We start from the raw sequence: 17,297 nt of genomic DNA on the forward strand, positions 1-17,297 counted from the left end.
GTATTTCTAATTGACTCGAATGAGGCTTGAGGTTGTAAATGAGCCTTTAATAGAAACATGACAACATGTTTGGTGTACGTGTGTGTGTGTGTGTGTGTGTGTGTGTGTGTGTGGGGAAAAAAGAAAAGCGCACAAAGAAACATCAAAGCCATCCAGTAATCAATCAATTGATGATACATGAGGACTTGATCGCCACCTATTGCTTATTGATGACTGACAGGAGGAGTAACTATTTGGCTACATTTTCTATCTGGAGTCTACACGGGCCCGATGTTTGCTAAACAAACAAACAAACAAACGTGTGCGTCCGTCCCGGTGGGAATTTGCAAAGCGTCGACAAATGTAGCTCACGTTAGCGGCGTCTTCAAAATAATGCGAAAAGCTGATCAATACTGCAGGGGGGGGGGGGGGGGGGGGGCATGGCCAATCCACTCATATTGTCATGATAGGCGCTTGGGTGAAAGGAATTTATAACATCAAATTGTGGTGGAAATGGAATCGCTTTGAGAAGCCTTCAAGAAAAAAAAAAGTGACCAGATTGATTTGCTGCAATTGGCTTAAGGATGATGAAGTTACTTCCTGTACAGATGGCTTCCAACATGTACTGTAGCACCATGTCCAATCAACACGCACGCGCACACACATTGACAAGTCACCAAGAACTCCAGCGCCACGTCGCCACGGTGACGGCCGCCGGGCGGGCGCATTGTCAAATCAAAAGTCAAAGTAGAAGAAAAATCAACAATGGCACACGGTTGCTCGTCAAATCTAGACGAGGATAATGAACCTTACGCAACCTTAGGCGGTCGGGCGCTCGCTGGCCGATTTGCCGCTAAAAACCCCGTTCAGCAAATTCCCACATTTCTTTCGTTAGGTGTGTTTGAAAAAAAAAAGATGGTATACGCAGTTGAGGACTTGATTTAGCCGTCATCTCCCATCTTTCTTTTGTTTTCCAATCTATGAAATTTCTTTTTGCTTTACAGGGACTATAACGCGGCGGCGCCCGCCATCTGACGCCCGACGCCAAAGTGCAGCGTGCATAGAGCTCATTATATGGAGGAATATTCAAAATCAAGACTATAATACTTCAGGAATTAGAATAATCATTGGAGGGAGGGGGGGGGTCAAATCAGCTCTTTGATGGCCCGCACAGAGCGCTAACACGTTAGCATAGCATAGCATCCATCGGGAGGACGAGTTGATTTGGGACTTACCTGTTTCATAAAGTCCATGGCTGAGATTATCACCTCGACGGATGGACGCGATTGTGCCGGTTCTTTCGGTCGCACCCGTCAAGGAAGACAAGTCTGTCGATGGCGGCGATCAAAGAGCTGAGTTGACAAAACAAGCGAGAGGAGACCTATGGCGGCGGCGGCGGCGGCAGTCAAGTGGCGGAGTCTAAGAGTTGCCTGAGGGCCCGCTCGATGTTGATGCGGTGGCCCAGCCGCGTGACGCCCAGCTCCACGTAGTCGTCCTTGGTGAGGGCGGGAAGGTGCGAGCCTTCGATCTCGTGCTCCTGGAAGCGCTGGCGGTGCTCGGCCAGCCCCACGCTCTCCAGCCAGTCGCCCACGTCGTACTTGTTCCACAAGCTGAGCGGGCGCTGCCTCCAGGGTCGCAGCGCCAGCAGGGGGCCGCTGAGGACGGGCGACGGGCACGGCGAGGCGTGCGGGGAAGGCGAAGGCGAGCGGGAACGGGTTCGAGCGCTGGCGCTGCGCATGACGAAGCGCACCTCCTTGGGTTCCGACGGTAGGCTGAGGCTGGACGACTTGAGGATGGTCAGACCGCGGCCCGAGCTCAGGTCCGGGCGCTCCGAGCAGGGCGAGGGCGAGGAGCCCGGCGGCCGATCCGAGGGGGAGGGCGACGGGGAAGGGCTGCGGCGGGTGACGGGGTAGCGGCTGCCCGGACGCACCGTGTAGGTGGCGCCGTATCCTCGCTGGGAGATGGTGTGCAGCTCGCCCAGGCTGGAGAACAACCTGCCGAATCACATGACACGATTAGGGGGGGACTTTTGCAAAATAAAGTCAAGCCAGACAGCGGCAGCAGGAAGAGAAAGAGCTTTGCCATGGTTGGTCACAGTCAGTTAGCTTTGTGAGGATTGGCTAGGCTTCATTGGCATATCTAGCGGTTAGCAGATGTTAGCGTCGTTGCCGAGCGAAAACAAGAAGTGTTTACCAGAGATAAAAACCTACGATTTGCTCTCTCCACTCTCCACACATCTGCAAAAACACAAACCACACTTAGCGGTACGCGCGCGCCTCAACCTGTATTCTGCTAGGTGTCCAACGTGTACACGCACACATACATACCGACACACGCACGCACGCACGCACGCAGCACATAGGTAACGTACCTGGCCCCACCTACAGGCGACCTGCGACCAGGGTCGAGGGGGCTGGGCTCCTCCCCCAGGGAGTGGCTATCTTTGTTGAGGAGGTGGAGCCTGTTGGCGAGGTCCAAGCCCGACTCGGCCCTGCCGCTCAGCTCCAGGGCCGAGGCGGAGCCTCCTTGTCCGCCCAGCGCGGCGGGCCGGCCCTCCTCTTCGCCGCCCCCCCACAACTTGGAGCGGCGCTGGAAGAGGTAGCGCGGCTGGCGGGTGGCGGCCGGAGAGGCGGGCGAGGACGGGAGCAGCTCGCTGTCGGACGACTGCTTGAGCAGAGGGTCCCTGAGAGCCGAGCGGCCGCGGCCGACGGGCGAGCGCAGGCGCGGTTTGAGGGCCGAGGAGGGGTGGCCGGCGGGCGGCGAGGAGGGGGAGGGCGGGGCGGGAGGCGAAGCCAAGGTGATGGAGGGAGGCAGCGAGCCGTCGCGAGCTTCCTCCTCGTGGTTGCCCGTGTCGCCCTCGCCGCCGCGGCGCGGGCTTACGGCCAGCGGGGACGGCGGGGCGGCGAAACCGGGGGGCGGCGTCACCAGCCCGATCCGACGTAGCTCCTCCCTCGTCTCCTCGTCGCTGGATGACAACAACGCGGGCGGGAGGGTCACCGTATAGGCGCCGCCTTCTTCCTCCGAGCTGCCCACGGTCAGGCTCCGACGCCTGTCGACGGCAGCCGAGTGGCTCTCGTGGGCCAGGTTGGCCAGGGGGACGGGTCTCCAGCGCTCGGGGGACGGCCCCGCCGGCGAGGTCACTCCGCCCTCCGCCTCGGGACGCTCGACCTGTCCGTCTTGGAAGAGGGGCGGGGTTACGCGCTTGTGGCGAAGCTCGGGGCTGCTCTGAGGGGTGGTGCGCTTGCTTCGCTGCTCAGGGCTGGTCTGCGGGGTGGCGCGCTTGGAGCGGGGCTCGGGGCTGCTCTGCGGGGTGGGGACCGGGGTCCGCTTATGCCGGCCCTCGGGGCTGGCGGCCGGGGTGGGGATCGGGGTGCCCGAGGCCGAGGTGTGTTTGGGTCGCGGCTCGGGGCTCGGCGTGCGGGCGGTGAGCGCTCGTTCTCGTGCGGCCAGAGCCAGGGCGAGCGGCGACGAGGGATCTGAGGAGGAGGAGGAGGGAGGGAGGGAGGGAGAGGGACACGCGTCGGACTCACTCGGCCACAATGACATTCATCGACGGGGTTCTTACCCAGAGGCTTGCCGGTAAGCGGGTGCAGGAAGGTGTGCGGGGTCGGCGAGGGCGTGAGGACGGGCGCCGGAGGCGGAAGCTCGCCCAGGTCGTCCATGGAGTGACTCTGGGTCAAGAGAGGGGGCGCCTGGTTGTCGGAGATGGCGCCCTCGACGGAGAGGAAGAGGGAGGAGCGGCGGCCGTGGACGCGAGCGCGCTCCGACAGAACCTGCTGCTGGTACAGCTCGGCCCTGCTGGGGCTGCCCGGTGCGTTGGCCTCCGACTTGGCGTCTTGCTCTTTGAGGCCTGCGCACAAGATGGAGGAAAGCGCGAGCGTCACTTGCGACGACAAACGAGCCCGGACGCCAATCTCCTCTTGGCTTTTATCTTCTCTCCGGATCTGGCCTTGATCTCGAGACCGGCGCACCTACCTTGCTCCTCCACTGGAAGTTGTTTGAGCAGAGGTGACTTCCTCCTCTGAGGCTTGGCCGGGGGGGCCTGCTGTCCCACGTTGGCGTAAGGATTTTCAATGGGTCGCCCTCGACGGCGTGACAGCGGCGAGTGTCCCAGGGCGACGGCGTGGAGAGACAGCGTGGAAGTGTGCGAGGAGGACACGTGCATCTCCGGCTGCAGCGGAGGCGGCGTGTCCTGCAGGATGATCATGGAGCGCGCCTTCCTCTGACGCTCGGCGTGGCTCCTGGACGGAGCGTCCGAGAGCTCCTGCAGCCTGGGCTCGGCTCCCGGTTTGAAGCTGGACCGGCTCAGGCCCTCGCCCCGGGCGGGGGGAGGAGGGGGGAGGAAGGAAGGCGGAGGCCCCGAGTCCAGGAGGAAGAGCGGCGAGGGCGGCGGGGGCGGCGCCGTCTGGGGAGGCGGCGGGATGAAGCTGTCGCTCAGAGAGGAGCTGCGAGGGAAGCGACTTTCGTGGATCAGAGCGGAGATGCGGTCATCCTCGGGAGCGCCTGTACGTAGGGTGGTAACCGCGGTGACAAGTCAATTGCCTTTCCTAGCAACCTCCTCTTGGGACTAAAAACGTCTCACCAAAACTTTTGGTTCTGGACATTCCTCGGGGCAGCGCCATGGTGCTCTTCTCCGGGGCGGAGGGCGGGACCAGACCCTGACGCTCAAACAACGACTGCACGCCGCACACAATCAATCCAAAGGCGTATTGGCTGGGATGGGCTCCGGGGCGAAGCTTACGTTAATCTCGGCCTGAGTGATTCTCCGGCTGGTGGGCCTCTGCTTCACCGTGGCCGCTCTGAAGTCATCGGCGGGCCGCGAGCGCAGGACCACTTCCTGCGTGTTCCCCGCCAACATCTCGTCCAGTTTCTCTGCAGGACGCACAACAGTGACGTTTTGGGATCGTGAACCGCTTGCACGGACGGCACGGGCAACATGGCGGCCGCGTGGAGAAAGAACGGCCTTCACAAAAGCACACCAGTGGAATTATTTCCACACACACAAACAGAAGAACTTTGACCGACACACAACGTGACCTTGACGATAACGACTCACCAAAGCGCCTCCTCCGGGCTGCACGTGGGTTGGAAAAAGTCAACAATTCCATTTTCATATTAACTCTGTGTGTGTGTGTGTGTGTGTGTGTGTGTGTGTGTGTGTGTGTGTGTGTGTTTGTGCGTGCGTGCGTTACCTATCTCCTCCAGGTCAGCAGTCATGGACTTGGACCGCAGAGTCAACGAGGTACTGGGGGCTCGCTTGGGAGGCGGAGGGGCTAGGAGAAAAAAAACAGCAACTGGTTAGAAATGAACAGGACGCTCAACCCTGGTCTCCTCGCGTGGAAAGCAAACCTTTCTTTCGGATGAGGTTGGTGTCGGACTTGCGGGAAACGGACACGACCTTCATGAGCAGGCGGCTGCCGCCCTGTCGGATGAGCGCCACCACCTGGCGATGGCCGACTTTGACCACGTCGGCGCCGTTCACCTGCGCACCGTTTGATTTTCATTTTGCCCATTGGCGCCCGCCTCAATAAACGTAGCGAGCGAACCTCGATGAGGAAGTCTCCGGTACGGAGGCCGGCTCTCCAGGCCACGCCGCCTTGGTCCACGGACTCCAGGTACTGCAGGGCGGGGAACGCCGGCGTGGGGGCGAACTCCTCGATGGGGGTCTCGGCTTGCGACGACACAAAACGGGACGGGTGATGCGAGGAGCTCCCCGCCGTAGCCGAGAGCCCCGAAACGGGCGGCCCACCCACCTTTGGCTCCCCGCAGGACGAAGCCGAATCCCTCGCTCTCTCTCTTCTGCAGCACGGCCATCTTCTCCTCGATCACGTAGTCGCTGAAAAGGACGCCGTGGAGTCGTGAGCGACGGTCGGACGCTAAAAGCGCCGTTCTCGCTCGGCGACTCTTCACCTGTACGAGGTGTAGTTGTCGTACGAGCCCACCGTGTAGTGTCTGAAAAGTCGCTTGGTGCGGTCTTCCCTCGTCTCTGAAACACGTTGGCCATTTTGAACAACGTGGCGGCTCAAAGACGGCTTTGTTGACATGCCAGAACCATTTACCCAGTCTGGGGTCGTAGTGCCTCATCTGAACTTCTTCAACGCAGTCGGCGGGAAACCAGCCCGTTCTTCCTTTCACGTTCCCTTCCCAGTATCCGCCTTCGCCGATGGACAGAACTGCGGATGCAAAATAAGAACGGTGAGGATGGCGAGGAGGCGGGTGGGGGGGGAGGCTCGTCGCAAACTTTGCTGACCTTTCACCCTCTCGCCGCGGTGCAGCTGGATCTCTCCGGACCCCTGGGGCACGTGGGAGCGCGTGGCGATAAAGGTGCGTCCCGGCACGGCGCTGTACAGCCGCTTCTTCCTCAGCTGCGGCGTGAGGGGCGGCGACGACGGCGGGCTGCTCTCCGCGTGACCGCTCGGGCTGGACGCGACAAGAAAATGGGATATATTGCGATATTTTTGATCAAATCCTAATTGGTCGGCTCCCTCCCTCCCTCCCTCACCTGAGGCGGCGCGCGTGTCGCCGTAACGAGTGCGTGTGCGTGTCCAGGTGCGTTTCCAAGCTTTGCAGGGAGGGTCCGGGGGAGGAGGCGGGGCTTTCCAGGGCGTTGTCGCTGACCGAGCGAATCAGAGAGCGCGGCGACGACAGACCGTTTCCTGCCGGGGACCTGAGGGCTCCCAGCCGGCGCCGCTTGGTGTACGACGGAGACTCTCGGAAGGGAACTGCGTGCGAGCGCGCGTGCACAGTCTCAGCGCTCCAAATTTCATTTGCGCTGAACCGATGACTCAAGTATCTGTGCGGCCCTCACCAACATCCGAAGTTTTGTGGATCTTGATGATTTCGGCCAAGTCGAAATTCCCGGCGATGATGGCGACCTACGCAGACATACATTCCTTGAAAGGAAACTCAAACTACTGCTGTGTTGCAGCCACTCATCTGACCTGAAAGGCAGTCTGGTTGTTGTAGTTCTTGACGTCCTTGTTGGCTCCTCGGAAAAGCAACACTCGAGCACAACTGTCCTGCGGGCGGGGACACCCGTGACGGGCACGTGTCAAACATCTTACTCACTTTTGAACGCAGCTTTCACGTCAGACGTTTCTGAGTTGCATTGCAAATGTTGTCCGCTAGAGGGCGGCCCGGTAGCAGTCAGCCTCCTACCTGATTGTAGAGAGCGCAGAGGTGCAGCGCGGTATTTCCCGATGCATTCTGGGAGCTCATGTCAGCCCCGTAGAACAGCAGGTGCTCCAAGTGCTGCACGTTGCCATGGCGACACGCCTAAACACGCACGCACGATTACTAAATCTGTACGTATAATTGTCGCCGTGATTGAGCGCACGTGTGCGTGCGTGGGTGCGTGCCAGTGAGTGCTCGTCACCTGGTGGATTTCCTGCCATCCGTTCTCGTCGGTCATGCCTGTAACCATGACAACCTTTTATCAAAACCTTTTATCGGTCTTTTCGTCGGCCCGACACCGACAAGCCGAGTTTCGAGGAAAGAATTCGGGAAGGCTCCAAAGTCGACATTTCGAGTACCTAGTGTGGCGTGGTCCTGAAGTAGCAGCTCGCAGCAGTAGGGGGCGCCGCCCACCATGGCGGAATGATAGAGGGGAGTCAGACCCCTGCTGTCCTTGTAGTCCGGAGACGCTCCCAAGTCCAGCAGCGTCTGCAAAGTAGCGCAAACGTGTCACGCACCAAGGCGGGCCGGCGGTGGCGGCGCGCAACGTCCTCACGGTGAGCGCGGCGCTGTTTCGGCACATGACGGCCCGATGCAGAGCGGTGATTCCGTCCCTGGTGCGAAAGTCCAGGTGAGCGCCGCCGCTGCGGAGAACTTTGATCAGCTCGCAGCTCTCCTCCAACTGGACGGCCAGCGTCAGAGGACACTCTGCGACGAGACGTGGCGGCCGTTTACGTCCGCCGTTCGTCCACATACAGGAAAACTCGGAGGCGACGTTTACACACCGCCGCTGTCGGAGTCGTGGAAGTTTGGATCGAGGCCTTTTTCCAGCCATTTGGAAACCTTCTCCACGTTCTTCTGGTGGACGTGTTCCATGAATCGCTTCAGGTTGGCCTGAGACGGACAAAGGCGTGCGTGGGTGAGCGCGGGGTTTGGGCTCAAGCGTGGTCTCGTTGCAAAATTCTCGGGCCTACTTTGGTGTGCAGCTTGGCCAGCTGCTTGTCGTCTACGTAAGTCTGCGTGTAAATTCTGCGTTTATAACGGAACTGCAAGACAACACGGGAAGCCCGCATGGGGTCAACGTTAGTACAAAAAACAATGGCCGGCTCCTTCGTTTGGGCTGCGCACCTCGAGGTACGGAATGGGCGTGATGGGGGGGAGAGGGTACTCTTTCAAAAGTCGCTCCTCGTCAAGAAACTTGCCAGCTCGGCCGTTGAACGCCGGCTGGAAGAGACCATAGTTCAAAACATCCGACAGAGACTGAGTCAAGGTGACCAGAACCCTCTGCTTACTGGTCCAAACGGGTAACTCTGGGTCCAGCCGCAAACACTTCTGAGAGAGCCACAGACGCACACACACAAATGTTAGACGCCTCACTTGCTCACCTTGGCCTCGCCGCCACCGTCGCCGCCGCCGCGTCCTCCTGGTCCGTCCGGCTAGCCAGCACGTGTGTGTGTGTGTGTGTATGTGTGTGTGTCCGTTACCGTCTGCTGCAGGTCCGGGATGCCGATGCGGACCACGATGCTGTTTCCAGAGGGTATGTCCTCCGCGTCGTCGTCCCGGGCGACGGGAGAGCCTGTCGCGTTGCCGTTAGTAACCGCCTGTTGGCGTGGGCGATCATGTTTGGTGTCAGCGGCCGGACTCAGAGGCATGTGGCTGTAAGACAGGAAGTGGCTCCCGGTCGGTCACACCGCGGCTAAGACACGCCTCCTCCGCCGCCACCCACATCACTCCCCGGGCGGCTATGTGGCAGATATTAATATTTGCTAGCTTTGGTCGCTAATGCTTTCAAGCTTCACAGGTGAACTTTGACTTTCACTTGAGTGTTTTGGTCATGTCGCTCGGCATCATTGGACCACCGCCTTCTGCGTTGCTAATAATGGCTGTGGAATGTTACATCACTTCCTGTTTTTCAACTCCAAGGAAACGGAGTCGCGCTAAGAATCCAGGGTCGGATCATTTCCGAGGATAGTTGGTCACGCGACCGCATCGCCGCGTCCGTCACTCGCAAAGCACAACAGCAGCACTTCTGGACTTCCCGCGACTCCACTCGCCGTTAACGAAGACGACCCCGAGCAGTCACTTGATAAAGCCCCGAATTGAACGGCCGCCCGCCCGCCCGCTTGCCGGTGAATCGGCGAGGGCGCGAGTGGCGGGTTGTCATGGCAACTGCAATGGCAGGGAATCCTGTGCTAACCTCACTGTGTCACTCTCGGTGCGCTCGCTCGTGCGCGCGCGTTCGTTCGTTCATTCGACATGCTCGCTGTTGCTATGGCAACGCGGCTGAACAAATTTTCGCAGTTCGCCGTGGCGAAAACTACATCCTACCTGCTGACTCTGGCTCTTTTTCCGTCCGGCTCTGACACATCTGGGACATCATCAAATGGCGGGCGGGCGGGCGGGCGCACGCGCGCCGTTCGCCCTGGCCATGTGTTTGCGGAGGGATTTTGGGGGAGCAAAGCTTGCAGCTGCTCCGCCAGACAACGTGGCGCTTACTTTCCGAAGGGGGAAGTATGACTCTTACGAGTCGCAGCTTCGGGCTCCATAAAATCTTTTTTGTGATCAGTTATGTTCTGTTTTTGATTGCATTAACAAAAAACTAATTTGTTAGCATTGTACTTTGGGGACAATTTTTTCATTCTTTTATGCATTTGTGGTCCTGATTACTTGGCGTTAGAATTGGTAACAATTTTCCTCTGGACCCCAAAATGTTTTGGGAGCCCCCCCCCCGCCGGAGCAGACAGGAAGCGAGGCGTCCTCCGACTCTCCAGGTGCAAGTGCTTTATTTTGGGCCGTTGACAACACTTGAGTCAGACTCTTGCATAAGTGATGAGGAGCCAGGCGGCCGGCCGACTTTCCCGCATTGTCGCGTACAAGGCCGACGACGCTCCTCAAGTGAATAATCAGCAGCGGCCCGAAAGAGCGAGCGAGCGAGCGAGCTCTCGCGTATGATGTCATCCCGCTGGCAGAACAACCGCGGGCTCGGACGTCGCCGATTCGACACTCAAACTCTTCTTTATCCACAACGAGGTGAAAAATAGTGAAGCTCGTTGGGACCAAGAGGCCACAAAGTCACCTACCTTTTGGCAGAACTCCCATCAAACTTTTCAGAAGAGCGATCTGATCCCAAGCCCGCTTCAGGCTTTCGATCTGCTTGCGATGCGCTCGCTTGCGGTCCGGAGGTCCGGGATGCGGTCGAGAGGCCTCAGGTGGAGGGCGGCGGGCGCGGAGACTTTCAGACGCTATTGTGGGAGCTGGTCGGCCCATCCTGGAGAGGAAGATGGGGGGAGGCGGGCGCCAGGATGTGGGAGGGGGACAAAAGCAGCGGGTTGGTGGAGGCCATTTTCAGACACAAGCAGTCATATAGTTTGGGATGCTAACTTGGTCGCTAAATGCTAACTTGCCATGAGCTCAAAGTCAAAAAAGCTCACCTTTTAAGCATTCAACAATTGTGGAAAAAAACATGATGATGCTACATGAACAAGCTAAATGAATCTCAGCACTCTGCAAAGATCCCAACAACTTCCTGTGAGTCACACTTCCTGTTTCCCGTGTGTGTGGGCGAAGGAACGGACGTCAGGAAGGAAAAGGTGAGAAGCTGGAACACTCTGATAAGACGCGCACACGCGCACGTTTCGGCCACGACAAGCTACATGTTGTGACATTTGGGAAGTTGGAAGAGAAGATCTCGATGCAGATGTGATCCACATTCACGTCTGGATGTTGCGCGAAATGAAAGTTGAACTTCAAGCAAAACTTTAAAGACACGCCGTTCCGACGCTGATCCCGACCCGACGGGCCCGCGGTCGCATATCCGTGTGCGTGCTGGAAATGTAGCTCCCCTTGCCCATTACCATGGCAACCAATGGCAGGAGCTGATGAGACCCAATGTTCTCTCCCTCCCTCCCTTCCTCAAACACACACAATCTTGTCAAGTTTCTCACATCGCTAGCGGCTCAAGCGTGGACGCTTGTTGTTCTCGCAAAAAACCCGGCGGACACGAGACGTTCAATTGTCTCTGAAGACTGCCACGTTACCATGACAACCACGTGATGTGCCAAGGAGAGACACTTCCTGCTTGAAGTGGTCTTTTTTGCCTCCTAGCATGAGCAGCAGATCAGCTCTTAGATAGACCGCGGCCTACACACTCACTGCCGCACTTATGTAACACACACACGCGCAGGCACAAGATGATGAGGGGATGCTGGAAAAAAAGAAAAAGTAGGGAGGGGAAGAAAAAAAAAAAAAGTCAGGGCTAAGAAGACAAGGCAACCAGAAAGGAGAACAGAATTAAATCATGCCAGCAACGAGAGGAAGTACGAAGAGGAGGCGAGGAAACCGAGAGTTGGCAAAGGAGGCGGTGAGGAAGTCCAAGCCGATGGAGATGTGAGGAGTCAGGAAAAAGAAGTGAAGAGGAGTCAAGAGAAGGATGGGGGAGGAGGCAAGGGAAGAGGAGAAGTCAAGAAAAGCAAGCAGATGCGGGAGAAAAGTAGGAACAAGCAAAATGGAAGAATAAGAGCAAATGAGGTCAATGGGAAAGGAGGAGGAGAGTCAAAGGACAAGGAGGTGACAATGGAGATGAGGAGCCAAGAGAAACAAATAGGCGAGAGAGGGAGCAAAGGAACGAAAAGGAGAGGAGGTGAAGAAAACGGGGAAGGAGAAGTACAAGAAGCAGGCAGGTGACAAATGAAATTGAGGAGGTGATGAAATGAGGTGTTCGAGTAAATTCAGAGGCAGAGGAGCAATGGAGGGAGTGAGGCGCTAGGAAAGGACACAAGCCAAGAGGAAGACGGAGGCCTCCAAAGCAGCAGGGGGCAGCGCATTTACAGAAAAGCTGTCCCCTCACAGAAGTGCAATTGAAGAGTTCCACTTGAAGAAACTCCTCCGTTGACAATCATCTTACCTGGCGCCAGCTCGACCCTAATGATGGCAGGCCACGCCCACCAGAGCACATGGCACATGGAGACAAGTGAAGGAGACAAGGAAAGCAAGGAGACCCTCGCCCAAAAAAGTCTCCCCCCAAAAAGTTGCAGACTCAAACTAGCAGCTCTCATGACGCCGACATGATGGCACTCGCGCAAACGCTGGTGAGCGGCGGGAGACTCACCCAGCAGAGCAGCGACTTCTTCTCCATCCTGATGACTGATAGAGGGGGAAAAGAAAAAAAAAAAGAAGAGGAGGAGGAGGATGATGGAGGAGGAGTATCTGGAGACGAGAAGATGAAGAGGAGAGAGGAAGAAGCAGGAATGAGTGGAAGGCTGGTCGCTTCAGCCCACGCACACACTCACTCACTCACACACACACACACACACGCGCACACACACACGAGCATGCGCACGTTATCTCCCACTCCAATGCGTGGGACTGAAAACACACCTCTCTCTCTTTTTTTTCTTCCCCTCGCTCGCTGGCTTCCACAGAATCGGGGTGATCGGCGTGGGTGTGGAGGAGCGGCCCCGTTGCCATGACGACGATGCACCGGAACAGCAAGGGAGGGGGAAGCCCTCTCCGGCCTATCACAGCTCACCTGGTGCATGATGGGAAATAAAATACTCAAGCCGACTCCATTTGAAATTACTCCCGTGCCGCTACTACCAAAGTACAATGGTGCCTTGAGATGAGAGGCTGCTTTGTCACTTTGCCAAAAATAATATTACTCAATCTCCGCTGAAGTAAACACAATAAAAACACTGTGCGTGTGTTTTAGTAGATTGTCCACTCAATAAAAGAATCAATTTAACATTTGACTTTTCTTAGTCAGTCGACTTGCCTGGAGCAACATGGCTGCCGTGGTCAGGATCCCTCCAAGGATATATTTGATCAATTTCTAAAAAAAAATAAAAACAGATTGTTGTACTTTATCCAAAACACTTTGGCTGTAAAAAATAAAACAAGATACTCACTGGCGTCTTGCAGCTACTGTGTTACAGCGCCCTCTGCTGGATGTTTTTGATAGTCCACATCTTCTTTTCCCCAGTTGAGCCAGTTGCCATGACAACCATGTCAGTTATCACACAGAACCCAAAGTCTTTGTAATTTGTCACTTATCATTATATTAATGATACGAGTAGGAACAAAGTCTTGCCTAAACAAGTTGTGACTATTTGTCTGTCAAAGTGAGTGACAAGAAAGCACATTCAGCTCATTTTCATAACAATTTATTTCATGATAACGAACTAACCAATGATTTAGCAAGATGCGTTCATGAAGCAGCTGTCAACTGAACACAGTCGATTTGTTTTGTTAAAAACAAAAAATTTACGTGTCCGTGCGTCCCTCCAGCAGCAGGTCCACGTAGGCCCCCGTCGCCAGACTCTCTTTAGTCACGCCCAACTGCTCCATCAGACCCTCAGCGACCTGCCACCACAAAAAGATGAGCCATGACGAGCAGACCCCCAACACACCGGTTTAAATTAAAAAAAAAAAAAAAGCAAGCGCACCTGCTGGCCGTCCTCCAGCGTCTGGGTCGGACGCATCACCACCTACAGACAAGTTGGAGGCACGAGGAGCTGCCCCAGGCTCATTTTTCAGAAATACAATCAAATCTAGTGAATGAGACCTCCAGTTCCATGTAGTGTCCCAAGCCCTCCACTGAGTCCAGGTGCACCCGCGTTTGACCGATCATGTAGAGACGCCGCTCCTTACGCACTTCCCCTTTCACGCCAAGGGCGTCGGACAGCACAGCCTGGGCACAAACGTGAGGCGTAAACGCACACAGAATGCGGAAACACACCAAAAAAAAAAATGTTTGTACCCTGAGGCCGGGCGGGTCCGAGGTGGGGCTGATGGAGTATCGGGACAGTTTGGGTCCGTCTGTGTCGGGACGGTCGTAGAAGATCAGCTGACCCGAGCCGTCCTTAACGGAAAGCAGCACAACAGACGCGCGTTGAAGCGTCTCCTTCAGAGCGACGGCGACGGACGGACCGTGAAGTCTCGCAGTTTGAGTCGTCCTCGGCGGCTGTGAAAGAAGGTGTCGTGCTGCCTGATGACGCTGCCTTCCGACTGGCTGAGCTGGGACGCCAGCTTGGCAAACTGCAGCGGCTGGCTGACTTTGGCCTTGATCTCCACGTTGGACTGCATGTCGCCACTGAGCACGTGCACAGCAAGCAATGACACCATCAATATAGTGCCACCACCCGTACATAAACATTAGTGTCGATTTCAGGAAGAAAACGTCCCAAGGAAAAATGTAAACTTACATACATTTGGTCCATACAGTATCATAAAAGATTGTGCAACTTCTTTTTATAACATTTTGAAGCATATTATCAAGTGTAAAGGTTATCAATATAACACAAGACGGGTGATTAACAACGAGGTAGCTAACCTAGCTAGCAGGTGTCGCTAATGCTAAAGATGCTAGCTGTCATAGCAACAACAAGCTAACTGGTTCTCTGGTTGTAGTTAACGTACAAACACAACAAGGAATAGTCAGGTTACTCACAACCAAATTTGTATACGTCTGTTTTGGAGAGATTTTAGACGCTTCGGGTTTATTTGTCAACGGACGAAGGGGACCGTGCACTTGAGTTTGCCGCGAAAACCACCGCAGTCTGACGTCAGGCGACGAGGCATCCGGAAGTGGAGGAATGAGCGCGGCAAAACTGACCATAGATAGTTGGACACTCCAAATGATCGGTAAGTGCATCACTCTGTGCTGTTTCTGCGCCCTGGAAAGACGTCTCACTCTGCTTGAAAGTCAAAAAACAGAAAATGAATGAAAAAATAATTACGTCTACCTTATCCATTAATGGTGAAAATGCAACCAATCATGTGAAACACTCTCTCACGCGTAAAAACCCCTTTCACACAAATTGCTCTCACACATTTCTGAACCTCTCTTTCACGCAAACAATCGACACTCTCATATGCACGATTGAAAACCTTTGAGAATGTTAGCCTTTATTGGTGCCAATCACAACTTAAGCAGGATGGCGAGCGGGGGCCAAGCCCACGCGGTCGTTCCCTCTATCGAAGATGCTGTAGAACTTGGTGAGGAAGACGTCTCCAAGGATCCACAGCGGGCCCTGAGGCGAAACGATGTCAATGGCCTGGAAGCCGCTCAGGCACAGCTCTCTGTCCTCCAGCATCTCCTGACGGCGGCAAAGGAGGACAAGAGTGACGGGGCCGAAGCGCTTGGTCGCTCCCCGGGACCTTCCTCACCTTCCTGACGTAGTCTTCGGCCGTCAGCGTGAACTCGTTTCCGCCCAAAACGAACGTCACGTGAGGCAAGCTCGACAACCTGGTGCAGTCGATGAAGAACTGACAAGCGGGCGCAAAAACATAAACAGTTGGGTGAGCTGAAATGAGGTCACAGATGGCTGTATCGAGAAATCACATCCACACTGGCAGAAGTACACGCAAACACACTGACGGCCGCACCGACCTCGCCGATGCTGGTGGGCGTGGCCCCGATGAGCTGCTGCAGAGTGACAATTTGATTGGTGGGGCCGGCGATGAGGGAGGTGCCCGTGTCCACAATGGCCTCGCAGCCGCGAGGACACAGTGAGTTCAAGCCTTGGACAGAAACACTGAAACACACACACGCGCGCACAGCAAGCTCTCGTAACGAACCACGAGGAACACGCAACCAGGAAGTAGTTAGTGAGAGAGCTAGTTTGCGTCACACCCGTCCATAAGAATCTGCCAGTATGCTTTGGTGGTGACGGGAAGCCACGTGATTGGTCCGTCGTACAAAGCCTCGTCCGTGCCGCCCAGCAGGAGATGGCCGTCCACGTCTCGAGAGCTACCTGACTGCCTGCGGGACGCCAGTGACCGTTTCCGTCAGTTGTCGGTTCAACGGGCCGTCCGCAGAATTAAGACAGAATTTGACCTGCTGAGGTAGAAGGAAAAGACGGGCTGGTCCATGTTGTTATGCGTCATCATGTTGTCGAAGACGGGGTTCCCCAGGATTTCGGCCAACCGGGGATAGGCCATCCCCAGCACGCCGTCGAAGCGCGCCACCACGAAAGTGGAGCCCGGCTCGTACACCGACTCGCCGAACTCCTGGCTCGGCACGCTCATCTCGCCCATCTGCGCAGAAACACGCACACGCGGGCGGGACATTTATCTCTCGGTCCGCGAGACGGCGGGAGAGGACCGGCGTCAACCTTGAGCGTGTCTCTGGCCATGACCCCGAGCAGATGACCCGATCCGTAATGGATGCCGAAGCTTCGGCCATCGTGGCTGTACGAAGAAGACTCGAACGCTCGGAAACGTTTGTGCACCGCTGCAAACGCGCACGCAGGTTACTGACCTCTTATCATCTCACACGGTCAAACCGCTCTGACACTTCAGAGATACAAACGCGGGTCAAGCCGTGACATGTGTGTGTGTGTCTGTGTGTGTCTGTGCGTGTTACCACAGGCCTGGCTGACGCAGTACGACGACGGCACCCAGAGGTCCGCTGAGCCGGTGTCAAAAACCACAGAGAAGTTCTGTTCTGGAGACCCGAGGCTAATCTGACCAAAGTACTGAGCCTGATTGGAAACAAAAATTAAAAAAATTCCCGTCAGCTTGCACAATTAAGAATGACATCATTATTCATAGACAATGTTTGTCCTTAATATGGAAATGCTCATTTGCTGAAACTTTTGGAGTTGATCACAGATTGCACCAGCTCGCGCTTACATCCATGAAGTTGTAGAGCTTCTGGCTGGTGCGTCCCAGACGCAGCGAAGGCGTCCCGGCGGGGTAGCAATGGGCGTAGCGCCGACTGAAGGCGTCGGGATGGTGCTCGCGCAGGAAGTCCTGCAGCACGCCGTCGGCGCGCAGCTGCGAGCGAATGGAGCGCCCCCGTTGTAGAGGAACCCTGCCCGATGTCGGAACGGAGGTCTTTCATACCCGGCGAGATGTCATAGTCGCATGTTTTGTTACCTTAAGAGAGCCAGACCAGTGGAGGCGCCCAGGAGGAAAAGTAGCAGCACCTTCAGGGCGTCCATCGTGTCCGCGGCGTCCGCTGCACAATGGTGAGCGACAGACGTGCGCCAGCTTATCAGCCAACGTCGGAGGGGGTCCCGATCAATACGCGCGACCGTTTGTGTTGACTCGCTGACATTTGGGATTGTTTCAGCGTGAAAACAACAACATTTCTGCTGCCTTTTATAAAAGAAGTCATTCGGGAAATGAACAAATTATAATAATGA

General features: G+C 56.1%; 3 protein-coding genes across 6 annotated transcripts; all 3 read right to left on the minus strand.

Moving 5' to 3' along the window:
• Positions 1-26: 26 nt before the first annotated feature.
• Positions 27-13,306, minus strand: shank3b (SH3 and multiple ankyrin repeat domains 3b). Of its 4 annotated transcripts, XM_088366737.1 has the most exons (31): positions 13,056-13,306; positions 12,923-12,979; positions 12,529-12,679; positions 12,260-12,357; positions 10,233-10,420; positions 8,637-8,808; positions 8,281-8,484; positions 8,127-8,198; positions 7,938-8,046; positions 7,709-7,860; positions 7,512-7,641; positions 7,355-7,392; positions 7,138-7,254; positions 6,921-6,998; positions 6,788-6,854; positions 6,482-6,701; positions 6,230-6,399; positions 6,039-6,152; positions 5,890-5,965; positions 5,733-5,815; positions 5,526-5,650; positions 5,329-5,461; positions 5,172-5,252; positions 5,036-5,053; positions 4,721-4,851; positions 4,562-4,655; positions 3,955-4,482; positions 3,545-3,829; positions 2,351-3,455; positions 2,190-2,216; positions 27-1,973 (listed from the first exon to the last, which is right to left on the minus strand). In XM_088366737.1, the coding sequence occupies exons 6-31, from the start codon at positions 8,802-8,804 to the stop codon at positions 1,385-1,387; spliced, it is 4,914 nt and encodes a 1,637-aa protein (XP_088222863.1). In that variant the 5' UTR covers positions 8,805-8,808; positions 10,233-10,420; positions 12,260-12,357; positions 12,529-12,679; positions 12,923-12,979; positions 13,056-13,306; the 3' UTR covers positions 27-1,384. The 4 variants fall into 4 exon arrangements, with proteins under 4 accessions (XP_088222863.1, XP_088222864.1, XP_088222865.1 ...); XM_088366738.1 differs by lacking the exon at positions 5,036-5,053 and having other exon boundaries at positions 13,056-13,305; XM_088366739.1 differs by lacking the exon at positions 2,190-2,216 and having other exon boundaries at positions 13,056-13,304.
• Positions 13,295-14,756, minus strand: LOC148379004 (uncharacterized). The gene is made up of 6 exons (XM_088366814.1): positions 14,597-14,756; positions 14,077-14,239; positions 13,907-14,008; positions 13,712-13,837; positions 13,593-13,634; positions 13,295-13,509 (listed from the first exon to the last, which is right to left on the minus strand). Exons 2-6 carry the CDS (start codon positions 14,230-14,232, stop codon positions 13,411-13,413), a joined length of 525 nt encoding a protein of 174 aa, XP_088222940.1. The 5' UTR covers positions 14,233-14,239; positions 14,597-14,756; the 3' UTR covers positions 13,295-13,410.
• A 272-nt stretch (positions 14,757-15,028) lies between these two features.
• Positions 15,029-17,172, minus strand: nots (nothepsin). Its single transcript, XM_088366802.1, has 9 exons — positions 17,029-17,172; positions 16,783-16,963; positions 16,514-16,631; positions 16,263-16,381; positions 15,986-16,185; positions 15,782-15,910; positions 15,539-15,683; positions 15,316-15,414; positions 15,029-15,245 (listed from the first exon to the last, which is right to left on the minus strand). The coding sequence occupies exons 1-9, from the start codon at positions 17,091-17,093 to the stop codon at positions 15,075-15,077; spliced, it is 1,227 nt and encodes a 408-aa protein (XP_088222928.1). The 5' UTR covers positions 17,094-17,172; the 3' UTR covers positions 15,029-15,074.
• Between the last annotated feature and the right edge of the window lie 125 nt (positions 17,173-17,297).

This window comes from Syngnathus floridae, chromosome 22 (genome assembly GCF_059516105.1).
Source record: "Syngnathus floridae isolate MCC-2025c chromosome 22, RoL_Sflo_1.0, whole genome shotgun sequence".
Taxonomy (NCBI): domain Eukaryota; kingdom Metazoa; phylum Chordata; class Actinopteri; order Syngnathiformes; family Syngnathidae; genus Syngnathus; species Syngnathus floridae.